Source organism: Oncorhynchus masou, chromosome 29 (assembly GCF_036934945.1).
Source record: "Oncorhynchus masou masou isolate Uvic2021 chromosome 29, UVic_Omas_1.1, whole genome shotgun sequence".
In the NCBI taxonomy this organism is placed as follows: domain Eukaryota; kingdom Metazoa; phylum Chordata; class Actinopteri; order Salmoniformes; family Salmonidae; genus Oncorhynchus; species Oncorhynchus masou.
In genome coordinates, this window is record NC_088240.1 from 9593 (window position 1) to 19592 (window position 10000).

General features: G+C 43.9%; 1 protein-coding gene across 1 annotated transcript in view; it reads left to right on the forward strand.

The window, feature by feature from the left end:
- Nucleotides 1–897: 897 nt before the first annotated feature.
- The window catches only part of LOC135521325 (partitioning defective 3 homolog B-like), a 164586-nt gene continuing 155483 nt past the window's right edge, over nucleotides 898–10000 (forward strand). The window contains exons 1-2 of the mRNA XM_064947242.1: nucleotides 898–902; nucleotides 7274–7360. Of these exons, the coding sequence (XP_064803314.1) occupies nucleotides 898–902; nucleotides 7274–7360 (92 nt within the window). The remainder of the gene's footprint in view (nucleotides 903–7273; nucleotides 7361–10000) is intronic.

Consider the following 10000-nt stretch of genomic DNA (forward strand, 5'->3'; position numbering starts at 1 on the left):
CCAGTCGGATGACTGTTCCCTAGTTGATGATGTTCCCCAGTTGGATGACTGTTCCCCAGTTGGATGACTGTTCCCCAGTCGGATGACTCGGGATGACTGTTCCCAGTCGGATGGATGACTGTTCCCCAGTTGGATGACTGTTCCCCAGTTGGATGACTGATTGACCCCAGTTGGATGACTGTTCCCCAGTTGGATGACTGTTCCCGAGTTGGATGACTGTTCCCGAGTCAGATGACTGTTCCCCAGTCGGATGACTGTTCCCCAGTTGGGAAAATCAAAAGAAATCAGCCAAGACCTGAGAACATGTTTTGTAGACCTCCACAAGTCTGGTTCATCCTTGGAAACAATTTCCAAACGCCTGAAGGTACCATGTTCATCTGTATAAACAATAGTATGCAGGTATAAACACCATGGGATCACGCAGCCGTCATACTGCTCACGAAAGAGACGTGTTCTGTCTCCTAGAGATGAACGTACTTTAGGTGCGAAAAGTGCAAATCAATCCCAGGACAACAGCAAAGGACCTTGTGAAGATGTACAAAAGTACAAAAGTATCTATATCCACAGTAAATCGAGTCCTATATCGAAATAACCTGAAAGGCCGCTCAGCAAGGAAGAAGCTACTACTCCAAAACTGCCATAAAAAAATCCAGACTACGGTTTGCAACTGCACATGGGGACAAAAATCTTACTTTTTGGAGAAATGTCCTCTGGTCTGATCAAACAAAAATAGAACTGTTTGGCCATAATGACCATCGTTATGTTTGGAGGAAAAAGGGGGAAGCTTGCAAGCCGAAGAACACCATCCCAAATGTGAAGCACGGGGGTGGCAGCATCATGTTGTGGCGGTGCTTTGCTGCAGGTGGGACTGGGGCACTTCACACAATAGATGTCATCATGAGGTACGAGAGTTGTGTGGCTATTTTATAGCAACATCTCAAGACATCAGTCAGGAAGTTAAAGCTTGGTCGCAAATGTGTCTACCAAATGGACAATGACCCCAAGCATACTTCCGTTCTGGTAAAATGGCTTAACCTTTCTGGAGCGTTCCGCTAGCGACCCACCTCGAAATAGTCATCATTTCATAAATATTCATAAGAAATAGAAGTGTTATACATCAGTTTAAAGATTAACTTCTTGTTAATCCAGCCGCTGTGTCAGATTTCAAAAAGGCTTTACGGCGAAAGCAAAACATGTGATTATCTGATGACAGCTTCCCGCTTACAAAAGCATACAAACATTTTACATCCAAGTAAAGGAATTACAAAAGTCAGAAATAGCGATAAAATTAATCACTTACCTTTGAAGATCTTCATATGGTTGCACTCACAAGAGTACCAGCTACACAGTAAATGTTCGGTTTTTTGTTCGATCAAGTCTTTATATTCCAAAAACTCTGTTTTGTTCAGTAATCCATGCAGACTAATACATCCTAATTGTACCGGTAAAGTTCGTCGAAACATGTCAAACAATGTTTATAATTAATCCTCAGGTTGTCAATTGTCTAAATAATTGATCATATTTCAACCGGACGATGGCGTATTCAATAGAAAGGAAAAACCACGAAGGGCTTGCAATCGGTCACGCACGCAGACCAGCTCTGCATTCTTCCTCAGTCCACTGACAAAAAGGTCTCATTCTTCTTCATTTTTTAGAAAACAAGCCTGAAACAATGTCTAAAGACTGTTGACATCGAGTGGAAGCCATAGGAACTGCAATCTGGGTTGTTACCCATTAGATACTGTATAGGCATTCAATTGACAATACCCACATCAAAAAAAATCCCACTTCCTGGATGTATTTTCCTCAGGTTTTCGCCTGCCATATCAGTTCTGTTATACTCACAGACATTATTTTAACAGTTATGCAAACTTTAGAGTGTTTTCTATCCAAATCTACTAATAATATGCATATCCTAGTGTCTGGGCCTGAGTAACAGGAAGTTTCATCTGGGCACGCTTTTCATCCGGACGTCGGAATACCCTAAGAGGTTTAAGGAATAATTTATTTGTATTTTATTTTATTTCACCTTTATTTAACCAGGTAGGCTAGTTGAGAACAAGTTCTCATTTACAACTGCGACCTGGCCAAGATAAAGCTTAGCAGTGTGAACAGACAGCAACACAGAGTTACACATGTAAACTATAAACAACAAACAAACAAACTATAAACAAGTCAATAACACAGTATAATTTTTTTTTATATAAAAAAAGAGTCTATATACATTCTCTGCAAAAGGCATGAGAAGGTAGGCGAATAATTACAATTTAGCAGATTAACACTGGAGTGATAAATGATCAGATGGTCGTGTGCACGTAGAGATACTGGTGTGCAAAAGAGCAGAAAAGTAAATAAATAAAAACAGTGTGGGGATGAGGTAGGTACATTGGGTGGGCTATTTAACGATGGACTATGTACAGTTGCAGCGATCGGTTAGCTGCTCAGATAGCAGATGTTTAAAGTTGGTGAGGGAGATAAAAGTCTCCAACTTCAACGATTTTTGCAATTCGTTCCAGTCACAGGCAGCAGAGAACTGGAAGGAAAGGCGGCCAAATGAGGTGTTGGCTTTAGGGATGATCAGTGAGATACACCTGCTGGAGCGCGTGCTACGGGTGGGTGTTGCCATCGTGACCAGTGAACTGAGATAAGGCGGAGATTTACCTAGCATGGACTTGTAGATGACCTGGAGCCAGTGGGTCTGGCGACAAATATGTAGCGAGGGCCAGCCGACTAGAGCATACAGGTCGCAGTGGTGGGTGGTATAAGGTGCTTTAGTAACGAAACGGATGGCACTGTGATAAACTGCATCCAGTTTGCTGAGTAGAGTGTTGGAAGCTATTTTGTAAATGACATCGCCAAAGTCGAGGATCGGTAGGATAGTCAATTTTACGAGGGTAAGTTTGGCGGTGTGAGTGAAGGAGGCTTTGTTGCGGAATAGAAAGCCGATTCTTGATTTGATTTTGGATTGGAAATGTTTGATATGTGTCTGGAAGGAGAGTTTACAGTCTAGCCAGGCACCTAGGTACTTATAGACATATTCTAGGTCGGAACCATCCAGGGTCGTGATGCTAGTCGGGCGTGCGGGTGCATGTAGCGAACGGTTGAAAAGCATGCATTTGGTTTTACTAGCGTTTAAGAGCAGTTGGAGGCCACGGAAGGAGTGTTGTATGGCATTGAAGCTCGTTTGGAGGTTAGATAGCACAGTGTCCAAGGAAGGGCCAGAAGTATACAGAATGGTGTCGTCTGCGTAGAGGTGGATCAGGGAATCGCCCGCAGCAAGAGCAACATCATTGATATATACAGAGAAAAGAGTCGGCCCGAGGATTGAACCCTGTGGCACCCCCATAGAGACTGCCAGAGGACCGGACAACATGCCCTCCGATTTGACACACTGAACTCTGTCTGCAAAGTAATTGGTGAACCAGGCAAGGCAGTCATTAGAAAAAAATAATGAAGTCATATACAACTGAAATATAGTTTTATTTCGTAGTAATTTCTGTTGTTCTATTGATGACCCAGTATGGACCCTGACAGTGATGATGGAATATTTTCAATGGCAATTGAATGTTCACACATTTTGGCTTTGTAATTTCCATTAAAAGGCTCTAAAATCATCATAATTATTTCATAATACATTTCATGTTTTAAACCGAACCAACCTCACAATACGTCATTGAAAATAAGAACGTGTTCTTAACTGACTTACCTAGTTAAATAAAGATTAAATAAAAATAGCTCAGCACTCGAAGGGTTAGGCCTGATTACACTGTGAAGGGTTAGGTCTGATTACAGTGTGAAGGGTTAGGGTTAGGTCTGATTACAGTGTGAAGGGTTCGGTCTGATTACAGTGTGAAGGGTTAGGGTTAGGTCTGATTACAGTGTGAAGGGTTAGGTCTGATTACAGTGTGAAGGGTTAGGGTTAGGTCTGATTACAGTGTGAAGGGTTAGGTCTGATTACAGTGTGAAGGGTTAGGTCTGATTACAGTGTGAAGGGTTAGGGTTAGGTCTGATTACACTGTGAAGGGTTAGGTCTGGTGTGAAGGGTTAGGTCTGATTACAGTGTGAAGGGTTAGGGTTAGGTCTGATTACAGTGTGAAGGGTTAGGTCTGATTACAGTGTGAAGGGTTAGGTCTGATTACAGTGTGAAGGGTTAGGTCTGATTACAGTGTGAAGGGTTAGGCCTGATTACAGTGTGAAGGGTTAGGTCTGATTACAGTGTGAAGGGTTAGGTCTGATTACAGTGTGAAGGGTTAGGTCTGATTACAGTGTGAAGGGTTAGGCCTGATTACAGTGTGAAGGGTTAGGTCTGATTACAGTGTGAAGGGTTAGGGTTAGGTCTGATTACAGTGTGAAGGGTTAGGTCTGATTACAGTGTGAAGGGTTAGGCCTGATTACAGTGTGAAGGTTTAGGTCTGATTACAGTGTGAAGGGGTCTGATTACAGTGTGAAGGGTTAGGTCTGATTACAGTGTGAAGGGTTAGGCCTGATTACAGTGTGAAGGGTTAGGCCTGATTACAGTGTGAAGGGTTAGGGTTAGTCTGATTACAGTGTGAAGGGTTAGGTCTGATTACAGTGTGAAGGGTTAGGGTTAGGTCTGATTACAGTGTGAAGGGTTAGGTCTGATTACAGTGTGAAGGGGGTTAGGTCTGATTACAGTGTGAAGGGTTAGGTCTGATTACAGTGTGAAGGGTTAGGTCTGATTACAGTGTGAAGGGTTAGGTCTGATTACAGTGTGAAGGGTTAGGTCTGATTACAGTGTGATGGGTTAGGTCTGATTACAGTGTGAAGGGTTAGGTCACTGTGAAGGGGGTTAGGTCTGATTACAGTGTGAAGGGTTAGGCCTGATTACAGTGTGAAGGGTTAGGTCTGATTACAGTTAGGGTTCTGATTACAGTGTGAAGGGTTAGGTCTGATTACAGTGTGAAGGGTTAGGTCTGATTACAGTGTGAAGGGTTAGGTCTGATTACAGTGTGAAGGGTTAGGTCTGATTACAGTGTGAAGGGTTAGGTCTGATTACAGTGTGAAGGGTTATGCCTGATTACAGTGTGAAGGGTTAGGTCTGATTACACTGTGAAGGGTTAGGTCTGATTACACTGTGAAGGGTTAGGTCTGATTACAGTGTGAAGGGTTAGGTCTGATTACAGTGTGAAGGGTTAGGTCTGATTACAGTGTGAAGGGTTAGGGTTAGGTCTGATTACAGTGTGAAGGGTTAGGTCTGATTACAGTGTGAAGGGTTAGGTCTGATTACAGTGTGAAGGGTTAGGGTTAGGTCTGATTACAGTGTGAAGGGTTAGGTCTGATTACACTGTGAAGGGTTAGGTCTGATTACAGTGTGAAGGGTTAGGTCTGATTACAGTGTGAAGGGTTAGGTCTGATTACAGTGTGAAGGGTTAGGTCTGATTACAGTGTGAAGGGTTAGGTCTGATTACAGTGTGAAGGGTTAGGCCTGGGTTGAAGGGGGTTAGGTCTGATTACAGTGTGAAGGGTTAGGTCTGATTACAGTGTGAAGGGTTAGGCCTGATTACAGTGTGAAGGGTTAGGTCTGATTACAGTGTGAAGGGTTAGGCCTGATTACAGTGTGAAGGGTTAGGTCTGATTACAGTGTGAAGGGTTAGGTCTGATTACAGTGTGAAGGGTTAGGGGTCTGATTACAGTGTGAAGGGTTAGGCCTGATTACAGTGTGAAGGGTTAGGGTTAGGCCTGATTACAGTGTGAAGGGTTAGGTCTGATTACAGTGTGAAGGGTTAGGTCTGATTACACTGTGAAGGGTTAGGTCTGATTCAGTGTGAGGGTTACTGATTACACTGTGAAGGGTTAGGGTTAGGCCTGATTACAGTGTGAAGGGTTAGGGTTAGGTCTGATTACAGTGTGAAGGGTTTGGCCTGATTACAGTGTGAAGTGTTAGGGTTAGGCCTGATTACAGTGTGAAGGGTTAGGCCTGATTACAGTGTGAAGGGTTAGGTCTGATTACAGTGTGAAGGGTTTGGCCTGATTACAGTGTGAAGGGTTAGGGTTAGGCCTGATTACAGTGTGAAGGGTTAGGGTTAGGTCTGATTACAGTGTGAAGGGTTAGGCCTGATTACAGTGTGAAGGGTTTGGCCTGATTACAGTGTGAAGGTTTAGGTCTGATTACAGTGTGAAGGGTTAGGGTTAGGTCTGATTACAGTGTGAAGGGTTAGGCCTGATTACAGTGTGAAGGGTTAGGTCTGATTACAGTGTGAAGGGTTAGGTCTGATTACAGTGTGAAGGGTTAGGTCTGATTACAGTGTGAAGGGTTAGGTCTGATTACAGTGTGAAGGTTTAGGTCTGATTACAGTGTGAAGGGTTAGGTCTGATTACAGTGTGAAGGGTTAGGCCTGATTACAGTGTGAAGGGTTAGGTCTGATTACACTGTGAAGGGTTAGGTCTGATTACAGTGTGAAGGGTTAGGTCTGATTACAGTGTGAAGGGTTAGGTCTGATTACAGTGTGAAGGGTTAGGCCTGATTACAGTGTGAAGGGTTAGGTCTGATTACAGTGTGAAGGGTTAGGGTTAGGCCTGATTACAGTGTGAAGGGTTAGGTCTGATTACAGTGTGAAGGGTTAGGTCTGATTACACTGTGAAGGGTTAGGGTTAGGTCTGATTACAGTGTGAAGGGTTAGGGTTAGGTCTGATTACACTGTGAAGGGTTAGGGTTAGGTCTGATTACAGTGTGAAGGGTTAGGGTTAGGTCTGATTACAGTGTGAAGGGTTAGGTCTGATTACAGTGTGAAGGGTTAGGTCTGATTACAGTGTGAAGGGTTAGGTCTGATTACAGTGTGAAGGGTTAGGTCTGATTACAGTGTGAAGGGTTAGGGGTCTGATTACAGTGTGAAGGGTTAGGCCTGATTACAGTGTGAAGGGTTAGGTCTGATTACAGTGTGAAGGGTTAGGGTTAGGTCTGATTACAGTGTGAAGGGTTAGGTCTGATTACAGTGTGAAGGGTTAGGTCTGATTACACTGTGAAGGGTTAGGGTTAGGTCTGATTACAGTGTGAAGGGTTAGGGTTAGGTCTGATTACAGTGTGAAGGGTTAGGTCTGATTACACTGTGAAGGGTTAGGGTTATGTTATGTTGATGGTATCTGTGCTTTTTCTGTCCTGCCGACTAATAATGTGTGTTTCTCTTCTCTCTCTCTGTCTCTCTCTCTCTCTCTCTCTGTGTGTGTGTGTGTGTGTGTGTGTGTGTGTGTGTGTGTGTGTGTGTGTGTGTGTGTGTGTGTGTGTGTGTGTGTGTGTGTGTGTGTGTGCGTGCAGCAGCCTGACCAAGACAGTGGAGATCTCAGGAGAACACGGTCCGCTGGGGATCCACGTTGTTCCTTATGTCTCCTCTCTCAGCGGACGGTGAGTACATCATCCCTCTCTCTGTCATCCCTTTATAGTACATCATCTCTCTCTCTCTGATCCCTTTATAGTACATCATCCCCCTCTCTGTCGTCCCTTTAATAGTACATCATCCCCACCTCTGTCATCCCTTTATAGTACATCATCCCCCTCTCTATCATCCCTTTATAGTACATCATCCCCACCTCTATAATCCCTTTATAGTACATCATCCCTCTCCCTGTCATCCCTTTATAGTACATCTTCCCACTCTGTCGTCCCTTTATAGTACATCATCCCCCTCTCTGTCATCCCTTTAATAGTACATCATCCCCACCTCTGTCATCCCTTTATAGTACATCATCCCTCGCCCTGTCATCCCTTTATAGTACATCATCCCCCTCTCTGTCATCCCTTTATAGTACATCATCCCCCTCTCTGTCATCCCTTTAATAGTACATCATCCCCCACTCTGTCATCCCTTTATAGTACATCATCCCCCTCTCTATCATCCCTTTATAGTACATCATCCCCACCTCTATAATCCCTTTATAGTACATCATCCCTCTCCCTGTCATCCCTTTATAGTACATCATCCCCCACTCTGTCATCCCTTTATAGTACATCTTCCCACTCTGTCGTCCCTTTATAGTACATCATCCCCCTCTCTGTCATCCCTTTAATAGTACATCATCCCCCTCTCTGTCATCCCTTTATAGTACATCATCCCCCTCTCTATCATCCCTTTATAGTACATCATCCCCACCTCTATAATCCCTTTATAGTACATCATCCCTCTCCCTGTCATCCCTTTATAGTACATCTTCCCACTCTGTCGTCCCTTTATAGTACATCATCCCTCTCTTTGTCATCCCTATATAGAACGCCATCCCCCTGTCATCCCTTGATAGTACATCATCCCTCTCTCTGTCATCCCTTTAATAGTACATCATCCCCCTTTCTGTCATCCCTTTAATAGTACATCATCCCCCTCTGTCTTCCCTTTAATAGTTCATCATCCCCCTCTCTGCCATCCCTTTAATAGTACATCTACCCTCTCTCTGTCATCCATATATAGTACATCATCCTTCTCTCTGTCATCCCTATATAGGAGATCATCCCCCTCTCTGTCATCCCTTTAATAGGACATCATCCTCCTCTCTGTCATCCCTGTAATAGTACATCATCCCCCTCTCTGTCATCCCTTTATAGTACATCATCCCCCACTCTGTAATCCCTTTATAGTACATCATCCCAGTCTCTGTCATCCCTTTATAGTACATCATCCCCCTCTCTGTCATCCCTTTAATAGTACATCATCCCTCTCTCTGTCATCCCTTTATAGTACATCATCCCTCTCTCTGGCATCCCTTTATAGTACATCATCCCTCTCTCTGTCATCCCTTTATAGTACATCATCCCTCTCTCTGTCATCCCTATATAGAACGCCATCCCCCTGTCATCCCTTGATAGTACATCATCCCTCTCTCTGTCATCCCTTTAATAGTACATCATCCCCCTTTCTGTCATCCCTTTAATAGTACATCATCCCCCTCTGTCTTCCCTTTAATAGTTCATCATCCCCCTCTCTGCCATCCCTTTAATAGTACATCTACCCTCTCTCTGTCATCCATATATAGTACATCATCCTTCTCTCTGTCATCCCTATATAGGAGATCATCCCCCTCTCTGTCATCCCTTTAATAGGACATCATCCTCCTCTCTGTCATCCCTGTAATAGTACATCATCCCAGTCTCTGTCATCCCTTTATAGTACATCATCCCCCTCTCTGTCATCCCTTTAATAGTACATCATCCCCCTCTCTGTCATCCCTTTTATAGTACATCATCCCCCACTCTGTAATCCCTTTATAGTACATCATCCCCGTCTCTGTTATCCCTTTATAGTACATCATCCCCCTCTCTGTCATCCCTTTATAGGACATCATCCCCCACTCTGTAATCCCTTTATAGTACATCATCCCCGTCTCTGTTATCCCTTTATAGTACATCATCCCCCTCTCTGTCATCCCTTTATAGGACATCATCCCCCTCTCTGTCATCCCTTTATAGGACATCATCCCCCTTTCTGTCATCCCTTTATAGGACATCATCCCCCTCTCTGTCATCCCTTTATAGGACATCATCCCCCTTTCTGTCATCCCTTTATAGGACATCATCCCCCTCTCTGTCATCCCTTTATAGGACATCATCCCCCTCTCTGTCATCCCTTTATAGGACATCATCCCCCTTTCTGTCATCCCTTTATAGGACATCATCCCCGTCTCTGTTATACCTTTATAGTACATCATCCCCCACTCTGTAATCCCTTTATAGTACATCATCCCCGTCTCTGTCATCCCTTTATAGTACATCATCCCCCTCTCTGTCATCCCTTTATAGTACATCATCCCCCTCTCTGTCATCCCTTTATACTAGATATTGGGAACAGCATGGTATTAACCCTGACAGAGACAGCATGGTGATGTCTGATCAACCTTTTCTCCGTTCAGAGACAGTGTAGATATCTACAGTCCTGACTGCCACTCGTCTCGTCTGGAGGAAATTTACTTTAATAAAGGACACAACGTTCTGAACAGAATCTTCCCAAAGCGATCTCCATTCTGTCCTGTCAGTCTGCTGTCCTACAGTTGTCATTTT